Genomic DNA, 24491 nt, shown 5'->3' with positions numbered 1-24491 from the left:
GCTAAATAACACTGGAGCACAGCTCCATGATAAAGCCAAATAATACTGGAGCACAGTTCCATGATAAAGCTAAATAACACTGGAGCACAGCTCCATGATAAAGCCAAATAATACTGGAGCACAACTCCATGATAAAGCCAAATAATACTGGAGCACAGCTCCATGATAAAGCCAAATAATACTGGAGCACAACTCCATGATAAAGCCAAATAATACTGGAGCACAGCTCCATGATAAAGCCAAATAATACTGGAGCACAGTTCCATGATAAAGCCAAATAATACTGGAGCACAGCTCCATGATAAAGCCAAATAATACTGGAGCACAGCTCCATGATAAAGCCAAATAATACTGGAGCACAGCTCCATGATAAAGCCAAATAATACTGGAGCACAGCTCCATGATAAAGCCAAATAATTCTGGAGCACAGTTCCATGATAAAGCCAAATAATACTGGAGCACAACTCCATGATAAAGCCAAATAATACTGGAGCACAACTCCATGATAAAGCCAAATAATACTGGAGCACAACTCCATGATAAAGCCAAATAATACTGGAGCATGATAAAACAGATGACTAGCCAGACATTCGGTTAAAGGTCTGCTTACGAAAAGTAATGAATGTTCTTTCCTCTGTGATAAAATATATCAATTAGCTAGGTGCATTAATAACGAAGCAGAGAAATACCATTACAGCTTTTGCATATTGTAAAATTTGTCTTATGAGTATAGACAGGTAAGCTTGGTTTATTTGTCAAACTGGTCTGTGGGAATGTATGGCCGGTTATGATAAATTCATAATGATAAATTCCTAACTCATTGTGTTGAATCTTTCTCTTGCTATTTGTCTTTAAACCTGCTGTTTGTATTTCGCTTACAACATCTATGTCGAGGTGAATTGTTTTGAGGGGCGTCAAGCACCATCCACACAGAACAGTATGTCAAAGAGGTTACATTTGCTTACCAAAGTGCACTTAAAGTCCATAGGAATGCAGTTATAATTGTTGAGAGGTGAGGTCTCTTAGCTACAGCAAAGACCTTGTTCTGGAATTGCTTTGCATGCCTTTACTCAGCCATTGATCAGGACAGAGTGGAGGATGATTGGGGTAACGGGTTGGTGTGAGCTGGTATACTGTCATAACACTGCTTGTGTTCGGGTTTATGCCATTGAGATAAGCTGTGACCCCATTAGCTTTCATTAAAAAGACTGTTTCCAATCACATAGAGCCATTCAGCTTATAGTATGGAGCTTTGTCTCTGTGGTCATCAACAGCCAATCGGCTGCCTTACCTGTGATGTCATTCCACAAATGACCAAATGTCCCGCTGTTTTTGTAAACTAATCCAAATGAGTGATTAGGATTTTTATTCTGATCCCCATTAGCTGTTTAAGAAGCAGCAGATATTCTTCCTGGGGTCCACACAAAACATAGAACATGAAAAAATACAGAACACTAATGGACTGGGACAACAAGTGTGAAATCGGCTAAGTCATTCCACAAATGCCCAAATGTCCCTCTGTTTTCGTAAACTAGGCCTAATCCAAATGAGTGTGAAATCTGCTTAGTGATAGGTGTATGTAAGGGCATATACCATACTATTCATTTTCAAGAATATCCTTGTCCATATGAATTAAAGCACACCTATATTCAATTTCTATTTTCAAATCAAATCATATCAAAGTTTATTTGTTATGTGCGCTGAATACAACAGGTACACCTTATAGTGAAATGCTTACTTACAGGCTCTAACCAACAGTGCAAAAAAAGGTATTAGGTGAACGATAGGTAAGTAAAGAAATAAAAGCAACAGTAAAAAGACAGTGAAAAATAACAGTAGCAAGGCTATATACAGGCACAGGTTAGTCGGGCTGATTGAGGTAGCATGTACATGTAGATATGGTTAAAGTGACTATGTATATATGATGAACAGAGAGTAGCAGTAGTGTAAAATATGGATTGGCGGGTGGTGGGTGGCGGGACACAATGCAGATAGCCCGGTTACCCAATGTGCAGGGGCACTGGTTGGTCGGGCCAAGTAGTATGTACATGAATGTATAGTTAAAGTGACTATGCATATAAGATAAACCGAGAGTAGAAGCAGCGTAAAAGAGGGGTTGTGGGGGCACACAATGCAAATAGTCCGCGTAGCCATTTCATTACCTGTTCAGGAGTCTTATGGCTTGGGGGTAAAAACTGTTGAAAAGCCTTTTTTGTCCTAGACTTGGCACTCCGGTACCGCTTGCCATGCGGTAGTACAGAGAACAGTCTATGACTGGGGTGGCTGGGATCTTTGACAATTTTTAGGGCCTTCCTCTGACACCGCCTGGTGTAGAGGTCCTGGATGGCAGGCAGCTTAGCCCCAGTAATGTATTGGGCCGTACACACTACCCTCTGTAGTGCCTTGCGGTCGGAGGCCGAGCAATTGCCGTACCAGGCAGTGATGCAACCAGTCAGGATGCTCTCGATGGTGCAGCTGTAGAACCTTTTGAAGATCTGAGCATCCATGCCAAAACTTTTTAGTTTCCTGAGGGGGAATATGCTTGCCTGCCATCCAGGACCTCTACACCAGGCGGTGCCCTCTTCACGACTGTCTTGGTGTGTCTGGAGCATTCTAGTTTAATGGTGATGTGGACACCAAGGAACTTGAAGCTCTCAACCTGTTCCACTACAGCCCCGTCGATGAGAATGGGGGTGTGCTTGGTCCTCCTTTTCCTGTAGTCCACAATCATCTCCTTAGTCTTGGTTACGTTGAGGGATAGGTTGTTATTCTGGCACCACCCGGCCAGGTCTTTGACCTCCTCCCTATAGGCCGTCTCGTCGTTGTCGGTGATCAGGCCTATCACTGTTGTGTCGTCTGCAAACTTAATGATGGTGTTGGAGTCGTGCCTGGGCATGCAGTCGTTGGTGAACAGGGAGTACAGGAGGGGACTGAGCACGCACCTCTAGGGGGCTCCAGTGTTGAGGATCAGCATGGCAGATGTGTTGCTACCTACCCTCACCACCTGGGGGCGTTCCGTCAGGAAGTCCAGGCAGAGGGAGGTGTTTAGCCCCAGGATCTTAGTGATGAGCTTTGAGGGTACTATGGTGTTGAACGCTGAGCTGTGGTCAATGAATAGCATTCTCACATAGGTGTTCCTTTTGTCCAGGTGGGAAAGGGCAGTGTGGAGTGCAATAGAGATTGCATCATCTGTGGATCTGTTGTTTGCAGTGGAAACCATGATATGGCTATGCCCATTATATAACAGACCTCTGTTCAAATGCATGTGTATTTGATTGTGTTATTTAAAAACATATTTTATGTGTATTTGAGTATTTTCAAATAATGTGGCCCGAATCAATTACTTCTAATTCAGTATTGAAATTCTTCTGTTTTCAAGTAACACATATCCAAGTGTCTTTGAAAGTGAAATACCCTAAATAGTATTTTAAACCATGCCTGTTATATAATCATTAGATAAATGGATTGTCATTTTTCTTGTGGAGAATAATGACAACACAATAACCAAACAACGTGCCTTCAAAAAGTATTCACACCCCTTGACTTTTTCCACATTTTGTTTTTTTATAGCCTGAATTTAAAATTGATGCAATTTTGATTTTGTGCCACTGGCTTACACACACTTTTTCAATTTAAATTATTATACAAAATTATTGCAACCAATAGAATGTATACATGGGGGATACAACCATCCCAGCTCTGCAGATTTTGCTGCAAAGATACAGAATCAGTAGATAATTTTTTGATACTGTCCATGTGTACAGTGCCTTCGGAAAGTATTCAGACCACTTGACTTTTTCCACATTATGTTACATTACAGCCTTTAAAAAAATGTGATTTAATTTTTTCCTCCCTCAACAATCTGCACACAATACCCCATAATGACAAAGCAAAAACAGGTTTTTAGACATTTATGACACTTATGTAAATATTTCATTTACATAAGTATTCAGACCCTTTACTCAGTACTTTGTTGAAGCACCTTTGGCAGCGATGACAGCATCGAGTCTTCTTGGGCATGACACTACAATCTTGGCACACCTGTGTTTGTTTTTCCCATTCCTCTCTGCGGATCCTCTCAAGCTCTGTCAGGTTGGATGGGGAGCGTTTCTGCACAGCTATTTTCAGGTCTCTCCAGAGATGTTAGATCGGGTTCAAGTCCGTGCTCTGGCTGGGCCACACAAAGACATTCACCCGATCGAACATCACTGGAGAGACCTGAAAATAGCTGTGCAGCGACACTCCCCATCCAACCTGGCATAGCTTGAGAGGATCTGCAGAGAAGAAAGGGATGATGTGTGGCAGGTGTGGCATGATTCTAGCGTCATACCCAAGAAGACTCGAGACTGTAATCGCTGTCAAAAGTGCTTCAACAAAACACTGAGTAAAGGGTGTGAATACTTACAGTATGTAAATGCCATTTTTCAGTTTTTATATGACATTTTTTGCTAAAATATCTAAAAATCTGTTTTTGCTTTGTCACTATGTGGTAGTCTGTGTAGAAAAATGGTTTAATAATTTTAGAAAAAGGCTGTAATGTAACAAAATGTGAAAAAAAGTCAAGGGGTCTGAATACTTTTCGAATGCATTGTCTTACCATGGCGACATGGGATGTTCCTGAGTGGCCTATTTACATTTTTGATTTAACGGTGATTCAAACATGTATTGACTCAGGGGTGTGAATACTTGTGTAAATTAGATATTTCTGTATTTCATTTTCAAGAAATTTGCTAACATTGAGCGTAGATGGGTGAGATTTTTTTTTAATCCACTTTGAATTCAGGCTGTAGTACAACAAAATGTGGAATACATCAAGGGGTATGAATACTTTCTGAAGGCACTGTATGGTATTAACATAACAAAGGAAGAAGCATTTTTACATGAGTTTGTTTTGACATTATCTACTTGTCGTAGCATCACAAAATGGAGACAAGGAGAGGGCGGCTGATGAGAGCCACAGCTCATACGCACTGGGCCACCCACATGGCAAATCTAGATTAAAAGTGGATAAGCCGACAGAGAGAGAGAGAGATTTAGTTAGAGAGGGTGTGTATGTGTGAGTGAGAGAGAACCAGAGAGAGAGGGAGATAGAAATAGAGATCGAGAGATATAGCGATAGAGGGGGGAGAGACAGATAGCTCAACTTGATTAAGGTTGAAAGGCAAGCTTTAGTGAAACAGTGTCCGTAGGGTACGCAGAGTGGAGAGGCGGTATGTATATGTGTGCGAGCCTGTGCGTAAATCTGTGTGTGTTCCTGATTGGGTAGATAAAGCTTGAGAGAGATGCGGGCGGTCCGCCAGCTAGCTGTAACAGGGGGCAGATGGGCCATGGGTGTACAGCTGGGGATAACAGGGGGCAGATGGGCCATGGGTGTACAGCTGGGGGTAACAGGGGGCACATGGGCCATGGGTGTACAGCTGGGGATAACAGGGGGCAGATGGGCCATGGGTGTACAGCTGGGGGTAACAGGGGGCACATGGGCCATGGGTGTACAGCTGGGGATAACAGGGGGCAGATGGGCCATTGGTGTACAGCTGTGGATAACAGGGGGCACATGGGCCATGGGTGTACAGCTGGGGATAACAGGGGGCAGATGGGCCATTGGTGTACAGCTGGGGGTAACAGGGGGCACATGGGCCATGGGTGTACAGCTGAGGATAACAGGGGGCAGATGGGCCATGGGTGTACAGCTGGGGGTAACAGGGGGCACATGGGCCATGGGTGTACAGCTGGGGATAACAGGGGGCAGATGGGCCATTGGTGTACAGCTGTGGATAACAGGGGGCACATGGGCCATGGGTGTACAGCTGGGGATAACAGGGGGCACATGGGCCATGGATGTACAGCTGGGGATAACAGGGCAGATGGGCCATGGGTGTACAGCTGGGGATAACAGGGGGCACATGGGCCATGGGTGTACAGCTGTGGATAACAGGGGGCACATGGGCCATGGGTGTACAGCTGGGGATAACAGGGGGCACATGGGCCATGGATGTACAGCTGGGGATAACAGGGCAGATGGGCCATGGGTGTACAGCTGGGGATAACAGGGCAGATGGGCCATGGGTGTACAGCTGGGGATAACAGGGGGCACATGGGCCATGGGTGTACAGCTGGGGATAACAGGGGGCACATGGGCCATGGATGTACAGCTGGGGATAACAGGGGGCAGATGGGCCATGGGTGTACAGTTGTGGATAACAGGGCAGATGGGCCATGGGTGTACAGCTGGGGATAACAGGGGGCACATGGGCCATGGGTGTACAGCTGTGGATAACAGGGGGCACATGGGCCATGGGTGTACAGCTGTGGATAACAGGGGGCACATGGGCCATGGGTGTACAGCTGGGGATAACAGGGGGCACATGGGCCATGGATGTACAGCTGGGGATAACAGGGCAGATGGGCCATGGGTGTACAGTTGTGGATAACAGGGCAGATGGGCCATGGGTGTACAGCTGGGGATAACAGGGGGCACATGGGCCATGGATGTACAGCTGGGGATAACAGGGGGCACATGGGCCATGGGTGTACAGCTGGGGATAACAGGGGGCACATGGGCCATGGGTGTACAGCTGGGGATAACAGGGCAGATGGGCCATGGGTGTACAGCTGGAGGTAACAGGGCAGATGGGCCATGGGTGTACAGCTGGGGGTAACAGGGCAGATAGGCCATGGGTGTACAGCTGGGGGTAACAGGGCAGATGGGCCATGGGTGTACAGCTGGGGGTAACAGGGCAGATGGGCAATGGGTGTACAGCTGGGGGTAACAGGGCAGATGGGCCATGGATGTACAGCTGGGGGTAACAGGGCGTAGATGGCCCTTGGTGTACAGCTGGGGGTAACAGGGCAGATGGCCCATGGGTGTACAGCTGTGTGCTCGCTCCACCAGCTCCAAGGAGAAGTCTGCCAAAGGCCTATGAAATCGCTCCCCTTTAAAATGCGCCCCCAACAGATTTCCATGCAAAGTATCCCCTCAACTAATTGATCCTCTTACTTTGGCTACAGTTATACAGTAGTCGTGTCTTTGAATATTGCAGGCAATATGTTCTTAGCTATAGGATGGATGGTATTTTTGACTCTCTCACAATTCCTGCTTAGTTGAAAATGAATAGTTAGTGGCAAATATTTATGCATTGTTATCTGTAGAACACTAATGGTGACAAGGCTTCAGACTTGGCATGTATAAGAGCCATCATGTTCCCTGATTGGATCATTCATGTATTAGAGCCATCATGTTCCCTGATGGGATCATTCTGTGTTGACATGGATTGCCTGGGCAGTGGTCAGTAGGTAAAATGTTTTTGAAACCCACTGGAATTTGAAGGCAGTACCTGAACTTGTCCAACTGGAACAAGTTTTTAATTGCATATCATTTTCCTACAGTGTGCCCGTTACGAACATTGTTAGAATGAGACCAAAGTGCAGCGTGGTAGGCGTACATTTGTTCTTTATTCAAAAGGACACAGAAAAACAACAATATGCAAAGCAGAACGCAACTACACACAAACAATATCCCACAACTGAAGGTGGGAAAAAGGGCTGCCTAAGTATGATCCCCAATCAGAGACAACGATAGACAGCTGCCTCTGATTGAGAACCAACAAAGAAATAGACAAACTAGAATGCCCACCCAAATCACACCCTGACCTAACCAAATAGAGAAATAAAAAGGCTCTCTAAGGTCAGGGCGTGACAGTGCCATGCTGAACACTACCCTGGTGAGTGAAGTGACCTTCTCTATACATGGGTAAGTAATGTGTTGGCATGGTGCGGTTCAACATACATGACTTGTCTGGCATCAAGAAGCCAATATGAGTCAAAATCCCCTTTAATTTCATGCCTCCAAACTCTAGTGGCATATTAATGTTGACATGGCTCAATACAAGAGTACATTTTCTATTGACACGGAAAACAGCAAGATACATGAAACACTAGCAAGTATGTTATTAGGCATTCTGTCAACTGAGACACTCTACAACATGTCACTACTCTGTTGAACACTTTTTGATGAGTCATACAGTCCATTGATTTAGGTAAATCCATTGGGGATTTGTATGTAAACATTTTACATTCTATACATTTTCTGTGCATTTTACTATGTCAATCGATGTGTTAGATAAAATGAATGATAAGTATTTTCTGATTGGTATCAGTCAGAGAAAAGAGAAAAGCTCTCGTTATTGACTCTGGACCTATTACATTACCCTGCCAGTAGCTGGAATAAAAAGGAGGAATTCTCCACACAGAGGATGGAATCAAATATTTATATGGTCTTCAACAGCTGGTGAATTGCCATACTCTACTGTAAATTGAAGCCTTTTATTTCGCCATAACGACCCTATACCATCATTGGGCATAAAATACCAATGATTCACTAGTAAATACATTGGTAGTGTTGCGCTGCAAAGTACCTTCTTTAAGGGCATAATGGTACATAACGTTTTCAATTGCCATTTTTCACTCTCTTGCTGCTTCTTTTAACCTTTAAAGAAATACCTTTTATGGAGATACAGACATTACCTCTTAGCCTTTCACTGTCAAACACTCTGCATATGTTATGTACTTCAGTGACTTGGCAGTAACTCATGAATATGAAATGTAACAGAAAAGCCAAATAGTCACTGCACTTTATGATAAAATAAACAGATTCCCAATAGTATCCTATTATTCTCAATAGCCACCTCAGCTAAGTGCTTCATACAGTAAAAATGCCTCATCTTTCTATGCATTTATAAGCCTTCGCCATGAATACCTTCAATATTTGTAGCAGCGGCTGAGATTCCACTCATAAAAGTGAAATTGCTCTTGGTGTTATTACTCTGTTGACGAATGTTGATCTTGTTAACTTGATGCAAGTGTGACTGTGTGATATCTTACAGCTTTGTGTCTTTCTGTTTGTTGTTGTTTCAGCAGGATGGGATCCCAGGGAGTTTGCGGATAAAGGGTATGTCTCCATTTTTTTCCTTCCCTTCTGTCACAGTGCTTGGGCTTTTACTTTCATGAATATTATTGTTGAGTCGACTATGAAACTGTTATTGGAGAGTTGTGTAAAACGTTTGACGAAACTAAACAGGCAGATAACACACATTTACACTGAATGAACTCAGTGCTAAGTGGGGCTAAGGGCCCTTCCTAAGCTAATTGTTTTAAGATGGTAATACGATGAATCATTTAGCTATTTGATTTAGAATTTTAGTACCCCTTTAGGTATAAGTCAACAATTTGGACACACCTACTCATTCAAGGGTTTTTCTTTATTTTCTACTATTTTCTACATTGTAGAATAATAGTGAAGACATCAAAACTATGAAATAGCACATATGGAATCATGTAGTAACCAGAAAAGTGTTAAACCATTTAAAAGGTATTTTATATTTGAGATTCTTCAAAGTAGCCACCCTTTGCCTTGATGACAGCTTTGCAAACTTTTGTCATTCTCTCAACCAGCATCACCTGGAATGATTTTCCAACAGTGGAGTTCCCACATATCAAATCTAAAATGTATTTATATAGCCCTTCGTACATGAGCTGATATCTCAAAGTGCTGTACAGAAACCCAGCCTAAAACCCCAAACAGCAAGCAATGCAGGTGTAGACGCACGGTGGCTAGGAAAAACTCCCTAGAACGGCCAAAACCTAGGAAGAAACCTAGAGAGGAACCAGGCTATGTGGGGTGGCCAGTCCTCTTCTGGCTGTGCCGGGTGGAGATCATAACAGAACATGGCCAAGATGTTCAAATGTTCATAAATGACCAGCATGGTCAAATAATAATAATCACAGGCAGAACAGTTGACCCAAAACACATATGCTGAGCACTTGTTGGCTGCTTTTCTTTCACACTGCGGTCCAACTCATCCCAAACCATCTCAATTGGGTTGCGGTCAGGGGATTGTGGACGCCAGGTCATCTAATGCAGCACTCCATCACTCTCCTTCTTGGTCAAATAGCCCTACACAGCCTGGAGGTGTGTTTTGGGTCATTGTCCTGTTGAAAAACAAATGATAATCCCACTAAGTGCAAACCAGATGGGATGGCGTAACACTGCAGAATGCTGTGGTAGCCATGGAAATCCACTAGTCATTCTAAAAGGGTTCTATTTTTGTGCATGTACAGGTAGAACATGAGTCAAACCGCTGAACATGACTGAAGTGAATCTACTCCCACTGCATTGCATGAAAGAGACTAGCCTCTCTCCCGTCAAAGAGATTAGCCATTCTGTTATCAAAAAGACTAGCCTCTCCGCCATCAAATAGACTAGCCTCTCTGCCATCAAAAAGCCTAGCCTCTCTGCCATCAGAGACCAGCCTCTCTGCCATCAAAGAGACTAGCATCTCTGCCATCAAAGAGACTAGCCTCTCTGCCATCAAAGTGGATGTCTGTCATTCACTGCAGTGTTGACCCCTCTCATCTCTTTGAGGAGGGAAGGTGTGAAGAGAAAGCCAGAGGATTTGATTCTCAGGGAATGAGTTTATCTTTCATATCCTGCTAAGGATCCTCAAAAAATGGTAGAATATTATGAACAGACCAAATAAAGGATTACCATCACAGATAATTATATACATGATTCATTATTTGATGGGCTATTTAATCTTCTGTCTTATAATGATACTTGGTAACACTTTAGGCTACTGGTATAAGGCTTTGCTACTTGTTGTTAACATTTATGACTTATTCTGATGTAGTACAGCAGGGCTTACATCGTCAACCCAGTCAAAATGGCTGTTATTTAATCAGGAACATTAGACAATCCCGAGGTCTTATAAACGTGTAATACCTGCTTCTGAAAAGTGTCACCAATACTTTCAATGTTATTATACATACTCATACATCTCAAGCCCACTGTTTTTGGTACATTACTTATTATGCTTTGCTGGAAATGTCAATAGATAAGAGGCCAACACTTAGAGATTGAATGTAGTACCTCTAATATCTCCTGTGTACACCCTTAACCTGGCACCTAACCACCCACACAATTACCCTTGCATCTAACCACCCACACCATTACCCTGGCACCTAACTGCCCACACCATTACCCTGGCACCTGACCACCCACACCATTACCCTGGCACCTAATACCCACACCATTACCCTGGCACCTAACCAGTGACACCAATTACCCTGGCACCTAACTGCCCACACCATTACCCTGTCACCAACCACCAAAACCAATACCTGGCACCTAACTGCCAACACCGTTACCCTGGCACCTAACCGCCCACCAATATGGCATGAGGCAATTCAGAACGCAATAATGCGCAATGACAAATGTCTGAGTGCACTCCCACGTCCTGACAAATGTGTCTCGTATGTCACTATGTCACCTTTGTAATCTGTAGACCCTTCAACATGTACGCACGCAGGCACGAGTGAACGCACCCACCCACGCACGCACACACACACACGCACGCACGCACGCACCCACCCACACACACACACACACACACACACACGCACACACACACACACACACACACACACACACACACAGAGAGACAGAGAGACAGATACAAGCACACACACACACACTCAAACCTCAGCTAAAACACAAAAGTCAATGTCAGGAGGTAGAAAGGTGGTGTGGTGACCAAGATGTCTGCCACTAAGCATTATGAAGGGTTGATAATGGATGTCTCACTGCCATTTTTTCTCTCCACCTCTGGAAGGTCAAAGCTGTAATTGTAGAGGGAGCATTATCATAAAGGGCGGCCCCCAGCTGTCGGCTGAGATTCCGTTTAATCCACACCTCTCTGTAAGCAGGGAGAGGAGACTATGGATTGTTTTCAGCAAACTAATTTCAGGCCATGTAACAAGACAGCGTAAGTAAAAGAGATTCATAAATAATTAAACTATTGTAGCTTTCTCTTCAGAGGAGGGGTTGGGGGGGGGGGGGTGGTTACACCCTGTGGCTGCAAGGAAAAGTTGTATTAATGGTTCATTGAAGTTATGAACACCTTACGTTTTACTTACTGCTATAGATAGTTGATTTCATTGGGCTATTAGAATATATATTTTTTGTCAAATGTGTAGTCAAATCTCAAGGAATTAACCAAATGTGATGGTGACCTTATATGTCCTAGCTGCAGAATATTTTGAGACTCCAATTCAATCCTCAGATCAGTAAGTTAACAGAAATTGTACAGACATAACATATTGTTACAGTACACAAAGTGAGTTTCTATGCATGCTGTTTATCAAATGTAGACATTTTACATTTAGACATTGGTCACATAAAACAATTCAAACAGATCCAGAATCCAGCAGAACAGAAGCAAAAATGACTTTGAATGTCAGAATGGAAGAGACAAAGACGAACAGAATACACCCATCCCATTCCACAACTCAGCGTAAATGAAATACCAAATGAAGTCTGGGGCCATAGCAACACCTCTTGCTGTTCGGCTCGGTACAAATATACCTTGGGATGTTGTTGGGGAAATGCTATTTGTTGGAGTAAATAGACTCTTTCAATTTACAATATTGAATAGCTGGTGAAACAGACATTTAAAATATATATTATGTCCATTTGGTGCCACACTGAGCTACTATTTGGAACAAAAGTTTTTCGGATTTGGAAATTGCAGTTTTCTCCCAGAATAACAATCGCCTTCTATTTTGAATTCAATAGCAAACATAATTATCAAATTGATGAAATGATTACTTTGTACACTCAGCATCCCCACCCCTACACCACCTCCCCACCCTACTTTGGATAATACAAAGGCAGTTAATACAATTATTTGCCCCCGCTATGGGACTGGGTTACACTTTTAATAACTTTTCACAGCAGTATATAAGAGCGGAACGTTAAACATTGTGCAATGCGCTGCACTTTCCACTGACAGACTTATTGGTGGAAGACTTCCTGTTGTTTCAATCACACACAGTCAAGTCCCATAGTCTCCCAACGAGTTAGTATGTAATAGCTTTCATAAATCTTAATCAAGTTACGGGAATTAAGATTCACGGAATGTAATAGACTTTTAATAGAACTCCTTTTTTGGAGAGAAATCAAGAAGAAATTGAGAAATCGCCTGAAGATATACTGAGAAGTGAAGAGGCCTTGGGAATAGTTGGATGACATAAGGTGCATGACATGCTGCGTTTCTCATGGACAACAGTGACTCTTGACCGACGAAGCCTTAGTGGACAGGTGGGCTTGACCTAAATACAGTTGAAGTCGGAAGTTTATATACATCTTAGCCAAATCCACTTAAACTCCATTTTTCACAATTCCTGACATTTAACCCTAGTAAAAATGCCCTGTCTTAGGTCAGTTAGGATCACCACTTGATTTTAAGAATGTGAAATGTCAGAATAACAGTAGAGAGAATGATTTCTTTCAGCTTTTTTTCTTTCATCACATTCTCAGTGGGTCAGAGGTTTACATACACTCAATTAGTATTTGGTAGCATTGCCTTTAAATTGTTTCACTTGGGTCAAACGTTTCGGGTAGCCTTCCACAAGCTTCCCACAATAAGTTTTGTGAATTTTGGCCCATTCCTCCCGACAGAGCTGGTGTAACTGAGTCAGGTTTGTAGGCCTCCTTGCTCGCACACACTTTTTCAGATCTGCCCACAAATCTTCTATAGGATTGAGGTCAGGGCTTACTGATGGGCACTCCAATACCTTGACTTTATCGTCCTTAAGCCATTTTGTCACAACTTTGGAAGTATGCTTGGGGTCATTGTCCATTTGGAAGACCCATTTGTGACCAAGCTTTAACTTCCTGACTGATGTCTTGAGATGTTGCTTCAATATATCCACATAATTTTACATTCCTCATGATGCCATCTATTTTGTGACATGCACCAGTCCGTCCTGCAGCAAAGCATCCCACAACATGATGCCGCAACCACTGTGCTTCACGGTTGGAATGGTGTTCTTCGGCTTGCAAGCCTCCCCCTTTTTCCTCCAAACATAACGATGGTCATTATGACCAAACAGTTCTATTTTTGTTTCATCAGACCAGAGGACATTTCTCCAAGGAGTACGATCTTTGTCCCCATGTGCAGCTGCAAACCCTAGTCTGGCTTTTTTATGGTGGTTTTGGAGCAGTGGCTTCTTCCTTGCTGAGCGACATGTTTCCTCCAGTATCTTCACAAGGTCCTTTGCTGTTGTTCTGGGATTGATTTGCACTTTTGCACCAAAGTACGTTCATCTCTAGCAGACAGAACACGTCTCCTTCCTGAGCCATGGTATGACAGCTGCGTGGTCCCATGGTGTTTATACTTGCATACTATTGTTTGTACAGATTTACATGGTACCTTCAAGCATTTGGAAATTGCTCCCAAGGATGAACCAGACTTGTGGAGGTCTACAATGTTTTTCTGAGGTCTTGGCGGATTTCTTTTGATTTTCCCTCGATGTCAAGCAAATAGGCACTGAGTTTGAAGGTAGGCCTTGAAATACATCCACAGTTACACCTCCAATTGACTCAAATTATGTCAATTAGCCAATCAGAAGCTTCTAAAGCCATGAAATAATTTTCCTGAATTTGCCAAGCTGTTTAAAGGCACAGTCAACTTAGTGTATGTAAACATCTGACCCACTGGAATTGTGATACAGTGAATTATAAGTGAAATAATCTGTCTGTAAACAATTGTTGGAAAAATGAATTGTGTCATGCACAAAGTAGATGTCCTAACGGACTTGCCAAAGCTATAGTTTGTTAACAAAAAAGTGGTTGAAGAATGAGTTTTAGTGACACCAACCTAAGTGTATGTAAACTTCCGACTTTAACTGTACATGTTAAAGCTGCCTCAAGAGAGTTTGTAATCTCTATCTATCATATACGCACGGTAGCCCAAACTGTAGATGCACTTGAAAAAGCCTTGTGAATGACCCCATCGACTCCTAATGGTCTTGTGGGAGCCATATTTGTGGTCACTCAGACGAATGGTACAGTGGGTACCATTCATAGTAGGCAAAAAGTCACCATCATCAGAACTATTCAACAAAAATACGATTTAACTGATATTTCCTCATTTACATTTATATTGTAACTCCAGGAAAGGCTCCACTCTACATAAGAAAAGTCAATATTTGCATTTGCTGAATATTCATGGCCGTGAATCCTGTGTACAGGAGGGACTGCACACTTTTTCTAAGGTAATGTGTATAATTTTTGGCCAACAACAGAGATGTGTGGTCTTAAACGAGGTGAAACAAATCTAATTGAGATTCATTATCAATACTCTCAGTGATCCACAAAGATCAGTGGTACTTACAATGGAGGGCATGATGAAGGAAGGTCAACACAGTTGACTGAAGGTCAACACAGTATTTGTAGAAGGAGAATTATCTTGAAGGACGGCCCTAGCTCTTGGCCAAAATTCTCCTCTTTAATGCATTCTTTATCTAGGCACCAAGAGTGGATCAGCAGTGGATCAGGACTGGATCAGGATTCAAGCTTTAAAATGAGTTCTTAAGTAGCTCAACTTATCTACACAACTCCGTGGCTGAGAGGGCGAGAATCAAGTTCCCGTAATTCCACAGTGGTTTAGACGAAAGTCTATTCATAAGCATTCCTCAAGAGGAAATATCTCACTTTGCTCTCTCCAAAGTTTGATTAGAATTGCGACGAAGACGGTAGTGCAAGTATCTAATCCTGGGTATCCCAAACTCGGTCATGGGGCCCCCCATGGGTGTACGTTTTGGTTGTTGCCCTACCACTACACAGCTGATTCAGCTAATCAAAGCATGATTATGAGTTTGTTATTTGAATCAGCTGTGTAGAGAAAAAAACAAAACGTGCACCTGGGGGGGGGGACCGAGTTTTGGAACCACTGATATAAGCCATTGTGTTGTGGTGAAATTAAAAATAGGAAGATGTACAAAGACCTTGGGCCTGGAGAGATGAATAATGCTCTTAGGGTTGTAACTCCTAAGAGTTCCCCCTGATTATGCTCCTCACATTATTTGTGATTATTATCAGGGCGCCTGCCGAACATACATTTTTTATTTGATTTATTTTGCCTTTATTTAACCAGGTAGGCCAGTTTACAACTGTGATAGATAAAGATAAAGCAAAGCAGTGCGACACAAACAACACAGAGTTACACATGGGATAAACAAACATACAGTCAATAATACAATAGAAAAAGCTATATACAGTGTGTGCAAATGAGGTAAGATTGGGGAGCAAATAGAGATACTGGGGTGCAAAGGAGCAAAACAATAAATAACAATATGGGTATGAGGTAGTTGGGTGGGCTATTTACAGATGGTGCTTAAAGTTGGTGCTTAAAGTTAGTGAGGGAGATATGAGTCTCCAGCTTCAGTGATTTTTGCAATTCGTTCCAGTCATTGACAGCAGAGAACTGGAAGAAAAGGCGGCCAAAGGGGGAGTTGGCTTTGGGGATGACCAATCAAATATACCTGCTGGAGCGGGTGCTACGAGTGGGTGTTGCTATGGTGACCAGTGAGTTGAGATAAGGACTTAACCTGGAGCCAGTGGGCTTGGCGACAAATATGAAGCGAGGGCCAGCCAACGAGAGCATACAGGTCGCAGTGGTGGGTAGTATATGGGGCAATGGTGACAAAACGGATGGCACTGTGTTAGACTACATCCAATTTGCTGAGTAGAGTGTTGGAGGCTATTTTGTAAATGACATCGCCAAAGTCAAGGATCGGAAAGATTGTCAGTTTTACGAGGGTCTGTTGGTCAGCATGAGTGAAGGAGGCTTTGTTGTGAAATAGGAAGCCGATTTAATTTTGGATTGGAGATGCTTAATGTGAGTCTGGAAGGAGAGTTTACAGTCTAACCAGACACCTAGGTATGTGTAGTTGTCCACATATTCTAAGTCAAAACCATCCAGATTAGTGATGCTACACGTGTGGGCGGGCAGGTGCGGGCAGCGATCGGTTGAAAGGCATGCATTTAGTTTTACTTGCATTTAAGAGCAGTTGGAGGCCACGGAAGGAGTGTTGTATGGCATTGAAGTTCATCTGGAGGTTTGTTAACACAGTGTCCAAAGAAGTGCCAGAAGTATTCAGAATGAACACACCGACACAGACAAAATGTGACATTCAGCATGTTCTTGTGTTCTTTTCACACACTATTACTAGCTGTTCTAATTTGAAAAACAAAACCCCATCCTCAAATTAACTAATTCCACATCATAATATGAACACATTACTGGGACATCTGTTTCTGTCCACTTCACCAGAAAACCAAGGGTCAAAAAGACAAAAATAACAACCGTACCAAAACCCCCCAAGATATCTTATATCAACAGACACACGATGTGGCTAGCTGCCACCAGCAAGACAGCTTAATGTTATGTGAATTAGCGCTGGGAGTTGACAATTAGTCAAGCGTGGTGCGCTGTGACAAATAGGTCCGTTTACTGAGATGCTATGAGAGATGCATTCTAATGCGTACCCTATTCACTGATGAGGCCAAGGAGAGTAATGGGACGGAAAGTTACATCCTTGATGAGTGAACGTGCAGTTGGATGGCACAAACAGCACCTTAACACTCCAACACTGTGCTTCAGTCTAGCACAGGGGACTAATGCTCACTTGCAGCCAATTGATTGGCTGAGCACTCTTGGCTAGGTTTAGCTTCTTGTGGCAACAGCAGTACTTTCCTGTTGAATACTTAGCTAGCTCCCTTGTCACCATTTTTCTGTTCAGGCTTCACTTGTGAGCTACATCGTGAGGAATCCAAAGGCCTGTGTGATGGAGTCATTTATGTGGAAGGGGGACATCAAGGTTTAAAATGTTTTTGAGCGTGCTTTAAATGGTGGCCAAAAGTTTTGCACCTCAAATAGTCACTTATGAAATGTTGAAAATATGTTTATGCAGCCCCAGCAAAGGCAAGACATTGTAACAATGTTGCAATTACTGTGGTGGTGGTCAGGATGAGACGGACTCAACAACACCTTTTCAAAGCATTAGCTTAGGTGCCAACGCAAATTACAAAAACATCATAGCCCACAACCTTGTACAACATCGGGCACTATTGGCAAATGTTGAGCAACAACCTTGTAACAAAGCTCCAATGTCCTCCAATGTAACATTGTGACGATCTATTGGCTGCATTCCTAGCAATGTTGTGTTGTAAGAGAAAAAGCATAAAGTCATTCTCCAATAGGGAGGTATAGACCTATCCAAGTCATTGAGGAGTTGGACAGATGCACCGCACTGATTTAAATTAAGAATTTTAAGTGAAGAATCTAACCCTCATAACAGTAGCAAAGCTTTTATGCATATATGCCTTTTAACCATTCCAAATATTACATGAGGTACCTATATTGAACAGCGTTTTAACTGCTGGGAGTCACTCAGATCAGCGCAAGTCAGTAATAGCCCAGAGGAAAAATATTTTGCTCAGAGTGGTCTTTTCTTCATCTCTGAAGAAATATAGGAGATATCAATGTTGCATGATTTTGTAATCACATATCTGAACTGTTTCTCATAATGAATTCTTGAGACTTTCATGAGACAAATGAGCTTGGTTTGATACTTACATTTGAGAAGTATGACAAATATATGAGATCTTATCATTGTATCCTTATGAGACCATTCATGTCTCATGTATTGCTCCAGAAAAGCCTTTTTGAGATACAGTATTTACAGGAGCCAGCTATATTAGAGCCAGCTCATATATTAGAGCCAGTTCTAACCACATGGAAAAAGTTACCGGGAGAGGTTAGGTTGTTTGTAATATAAAATTGTATTTCTTGTAAAGTAACAAAATTGTGGCATTGTCTAAAATTGGTATGAAATTGAAAGTGCTGTCATTAACCCCATTTCGACTGAGAGCCAAAGTGGAAAGTTCCCTGCAAAATGCCTGGGGGATCTGTTTTAAAAGGGGTCAGTCAGAACATACCAGCTTATAACTGGTACAAACTATACCACCTCCAGACCTAGTAAAACTCCCTATGGAGGCAGCTAAACCCACAGGAAAGGTGTACTCTAATCATTGGGAAGCAAGTACAGGGAGTGAATTTATTAAATTAACGAACATAGAACATAACAAGAAATACGAGTAGCGTACAGACATCAAACATAAACAGAAAGAATAACACCTCGCCAAAGGCAAGAAACAAGGATTTCTTAGCTTTTTTACTGGTGACGTCAGGGCCAAGGGCGGCTGCCGAAGCAACCTGGGATGCCTTAGCTGGCTTGTCAGACTTCCGTGCCTCAGCTGGCTCGATAGGTTCACAAGCATTGGTTGGCTTTTCAGGCTTCCATTACCAAAGCTACCGGGGTTGCCTCAGCTAGCTTCCATGCCTCAGCTGGCTCGACAACTTCTCAAGCTACCAGAGATGCATCAGCTAGCTCCCATGCCTCAGCTGGCTCGACAAGCTCTCAAGCCTCAGTTGGCTCATCAGGCTCCCATGCCTCAGCCGGCTCGTCAGGCTCACATGCCTTGGCCGGTTCAACTTGTTCCCGTGCCTCAGCTGCCTCAGCAGAAGCGACCGGTCCGCTACTGGTCCTCAGGACCGTCCCTCTGGTCGGCGTCCTGCGGCAGGAGCCGCGCATCAGGGTGGGGGAACTGCCACGTCTACTCCTGCTCCTCCTCTCTGGCGCTCGCTGTCGCCATTTTACTCATTATTACGTACACCTGTCACCATCGTTATGTGTACCTGCACCTCATGAGACTCACCTGGACTCCCTCACCTTTCGTTATTGTTTCTGATTGCGTTATTTATTATTGTTTCTGTTTATTGTTTCTGTTTGTATGTTTCATGTCTGTACGCTACTTGTGTTTCTTGTTTTGTTCCATATTTGTTTATTTATTAATTCACTCCCTGTACTTGCTTCCTGATTCTTAGCATGCACGTTACAAACTTACATTATTTATAAGGGTTGTCACAATGCCAAAATATTACCAACAAAACAATGCCAAGTCAAAGAATCAAAACACCATGGCAAAATGTTTTTGTTACTGATATTCGCATCTCGTATCAATATAACACAGAATTTTACCTAGGGCTATTCACAAATGTTATACGCCTGTGGTAGCTACTGTGGTTGTATGAGTGGTGGTTACGGTGTCTGCTGTGGTTGTGTGAGATGTGGCTATTGTGTCTGCTGTGGTTGTGTGAGTGGTGGTTATTGTGCCTGCTGTGGTTGTGTGAGTGGTGGTTACGGTGTCTGCTGTGGTTGTGTGAGTGGTGGTTACGCTGTCTGCTGTGGTTGTGTGAGTGGTGGTTACGGTGTCTGCTGTGGTTGTGTGAGTGGTGGCTATTGTGTCTGCTGTGGTTGTGTCAGTGGTGGTTACGGTGTCTGCTGTGGTTGTGTGAGTCGTGGTTATTGTGTCTGCTGTGGTTGTGTGAGTGGTGGTTATAGTGTCTGCTGTGATAGGGCCTTGAGGAGGTGCATGGAGGTCCGAGTAACGGGGAGCTTTGTATGCCACGACTGAGAAGGTGACAGTAGAGGAGGAGGAGGGCAACATGTCTAGTTGAATAAAATAAAATAAAAATGTCCTGGAGAGGATAGCCACTACTGGTCATCGGCCCAGCGCTCTATCCAACATGTCTGACAGAAACATTGTGACAAAAAGAGGATTTAGATCAAACATTGAATATTGTGATCCTAATAAATAGAAAAACGTTATTTATGTAATAACAACAATGTGGATAATTGCTCAACTCTACCTGAGCGGTTATGCTAGTCTCTCTAGCCTTCCACAATTTTCAAATGTTCTGGCTGAACAGCGTCTGCATGTAATAGCATGAGTTTGTCATAGAAGAACTACGTCACTGCCTAGAGTACGTCACCATCTTATCCGCTTGAATAAAATACTAAATAGCATCTAGCAAGATGGAGATCACAGAGGTTATTTTTAATGAGTGCATTTCGCAAGTGCCTAGTTTACATCAACTACCTTCACTAAAATCACTGCATAGGTTTTTTCTGCAAACTTTGGTTTCGAATCACAACGTTCTGGCATTATCTGCCTCATTATTTGTTGGGAGAGTTGTCTGTATGAAGAGGACCCACCTAAAGGACGCACCACGGAACAAATGTATTTCCCTTTTTGAAGATGCCAAAATAGTCTGTCATTGAAACCAGACCCTAGTGACTTGCCTAGTGTCAGCTTTTCAAGACTTCTGTTATGCCATAACCTCATTAATGTTATTGTTTTTTTTATTAAGACCCCAAAAATGTCGCCCCAACATGGTGCAGGGTGTTTCAATTCTAATTCAAAATAACTTTCATTTCCTGGGAGGGAACGTCATGTGTGGTGACATGACAGACGACCTGGCAACAGCGTAGCCCGAGTCCTGTGAGTACGGAGTCCCGGAGCAAGGTTTGTAGGGTGTTCCTCCTCCGAAGGAGGAAGCAGAAGAGCCTAGGGTGTGTCTAGACGCTGTTCACTGAAGCTTGTGTCTACCGACAGAGCACGGGGTGGTGTTCCTGGGGTGACTGCCAGCATCCCTGCAGTCAAGCCAGCTATCTCAGAAGACAGCCTCTGACTGATATCTGAAGACTGCACAGAAACAATGAGAGGGGAGAAGATTTGATACATTTCACAAAAGCAGGCAATGAGAGTCTGAAGCATGAGGGACCATAAAGGTAAATTGTGACTACATATGAAAATGGAAGTTGGATGGTTGTGATGAGCCTCGGTGAGTGTACCGTGTCGGGTTGTTTGGGAGCTGGGGGATGAACCTACTCGGTCAGGGCCTCCTGTAGGCACAGCCTGGGGTGTGTAGGAGCTACTCATCAGGTCGTAATATTTAGACCTCTGCTGGCCTGCAGATACACACATAAACATGTGCACAAACATTCCCGATCACGCTGGAGGAGAGGGCTGCCGTCTTATCGGCTCTCAACCAATCATGCTATTTTATTTGTTTTTTCGAGTTGTTCGTAACTTGTTTTGTACATAATGTTGCTGCTACTGTCTCTTATGACTGAAAAGAGATTCTGAAGATCAGAACAGCGATTGCTCCCTGCTCCCTGATTGCTCCCTGCTCCCTGGAAGAAGAGTTCTTCTTCAATGAGTCGAACGTGAGGGATATACTACGACAGAAATCCGACCAGGCCCAGATTCCTGTGATTGGCTGGAGATGGAAACTGAGATATAATGGAAAAGATCCGGGTGCCTTGTGAGGATCAGGCGTGATGAGTGGCTAATCTGGCCTTGCCTTCCGTCTTGCGATTGTTCAATCGCTAGAAAATAAATGCGAAGAGCTGAAAGAATATGGCACCACAACAAACTTGCCAAGAGAGGGCCGCCCACCAAAACTCACAGACCAGGCGAGGAGGGCATTAATCAGAGAGACAACAAAGAGACCAAAGATAAATCAAATCAAATCAAATGTATTTATAAAGCCCTTCTTACATCAGCTGGTATCTCAAAGTGCTGAACAGAAACCCAGCCTAAAACCCCAAACAGCAAGCAATGCCGGTGTAGAAGCACGGTGGCTAGGAAAAACCCCCTAGAAAGGCCAGAACCTAGGAAGAAACCAAGAGAGGAACCAGGCTATGAGGGGTGGCCAGTTCTCTTCTGGCTGTGCCGATTGGAGATTATAACAGAACATGGACAAGATGTTCAGATGTTCGTAGATGACCAGCCGGGTCAAATAATAATAATCACAGTAGTTGTCAAGAGTGCAACAGGTCAGCACCTCAGGAGTAAATGTCAATTGGCTTTTCATAGCCGATCATTCAGAGTATCTCTATCACTCCTGCTGTCTCTAGAGAGTTGAAAACAGCAGGTCAGGGACAGGTAGCACGTACGGTGAACAGGGCAGGGTTCCATAGCCGCAGACAGAACAGTTGAACCTGGAGTTGAAACTGGAGCAGCAGCACGGGGGGGGAATAGTTATGCAAGTTTTCAGTTTTGTTGTCTTATTTCTTGTTTGTTTCACAATAAAAAATATTTTGCATCTTCAAAGTGGTAGGCATGTTGTGTAAATTAAATGATACCAACCCCCCAAAAACCTATTTTAATTCCAGGTTGTAAGCCAACAAAATAGGAAAAATGCCAAGGGGGTGAATGCTTTCACAAGCCACTGTAAACTCTCCATCGGCAGGACAGAACAGCATTCTCTGGTAAGACACGGGGCTGCGGCCTATCCATTTATGTGAACAAACGCTGGTGCACTATACCTAAGGAAGTCTAACAGTTTTGCCGAAAGAGTTTTCATCTGTATTTTTCGTAGCTGTCTACATACCACCACAGACCAATGCTGGCACTAAAACTGCACTCAATGAGCTGAATACCGCCATAAGCAAACAGGAAAACGCTCATCCAGAGGCTGCGCTCCTATTGGCCAGGGACTTTAATGCAGGGAAACTTAAATCCGTTTTCTGGAACGCTGCTGCTACTCTCTGTTATTATCTATGCATAGTCACTTTAATAACTCTACCAACATACATATATTTACACCATTGCCCCGGCACATTGACATTGACTCTGTACCGGTACCCCCTGTATATAGCCCCTCTATTGTTGTTTACTGCTGCTCTTTAATTATTTGTTATTCTTATCTCTTACTTTTATTTTTTGGTATTTTCTTAATACTGCATTGTTGTTTACAATTTTATTTGAATTGATTACACAAGGTTGTCATATCTTTCAAAAAATACCCTTGCAACGATTTTGAGCACAATCATTTTTTTTTATGTCTCCATAAAATACCTCTGTGCTTCAATATTAATAATGTGTAAAAAAAGGCTGTCTGCTCCTCTCTACCTACTTTTCCTTCGTTTCCCTTAGTCCCGTTAGTTTGGCTGCTCATGTACAGTATTGTACATGTTTATCTAAGGAACTAGCCTATACATGTTGGGACTGGCAGTTGTTAAAGGGATACTTCAGGATTTTCCTCAGAGTCAGAATACTCTGTGGACACTATTTTTTATTGCTGTTTTGTTGCTAACTAGAGTTAGCGCAATTGTTAACTATTGTTAGAAAAATGCATAGAAGTCTATGGTAACTATTAGCATGCAGACAAATATGAGCTTGTATGTGTTGTTCCTCCTGATCAAATCTGAAAAAAAATTAGTCTCATTTTGGTGTTAAAGAGAGCCAGTTTGTGTCTAGGAGAAACATAGGGGAAAAAGAGATCTCTTCTTGTATTTTGCTTTCCTATGTGAATGCGAGACCACTGACACTGCCTGTAGCATACAGTTTTGTGTAATCTAACCAATTATCTCTTGATCATACAGCATTTAAACATAGAAATTCACTATAATTGTCCAATTATTTCCATTTAGTCCATAAACACAAACAACAGATGTATAATACTACAGGTAAACCCATGCTCAACAGGAATTCATTCATATGCATCTTAAACAGTATCTACAGTGGGCTAGGCTATTTTTCCATCTTCCCTAACACTCTCTTCCATATTGTAAAACTCCATATTGTACACACTTGTTTTGTTATATTCATTTAAAGTTCCATGGTAGACAACACAATGGATTGCACTTTGCAATAGTTTCACTGAGGAAACCGTCCATTGTGTTAAGAGAGATGCTAAATCAGTTCAAACCCTTGAACAACGCTCTTCAACTGAATTGCC

General features: G+C 43.0%; 1 protein-coding gene across 4 annotated transcripts in view; it reads left to right on the top strand.

Moving 5' to 3' along the window:
• LOC110488940 (follistatin-related protein 5) overlaps positions 1 to 24491 on the top strand; it is a 190084-nt gene that overhangs the window by 40670 nt on the left and 124923 nt on the right. For 2 of the 4 annotated variants that reach the window (XM_036943081.2, XM_090198514.1), the window contains exon 3: positions 8917 to 8947. In XM_036943081.2, coding sequence (XP_036798976.1) covers positions 8917 to 8947 — 31 coding nt within the window. Of the gene's footprint in view, positions 1 to 8913; positions 8948 to 24491 lie in introns of all 4 variants that reach the window. The other 2 variants (XM_090198513.1, XM_036943080.2) reach the window with 1 other exon arrangement.

Source organism: Oncorhynchus mykiss, chromosome 14 (genome assembly GCF_057628025.1).
Source record: "Oncorhynchus mykiss isolate SJ-2025 chromosome 14, ASM5762802v1, whole genome shotgun sequence".
NCBI classification, from domain to species: Eukaryota; Metazoa; Chordata; class Actinopteri; order Salmoniformes; family Salmonidae; genus Oncorhynchus; species Oncorhynchus mykiss.
This window is presented reverse-complemented; position numbering and strand designations above follow the sequence as displayed.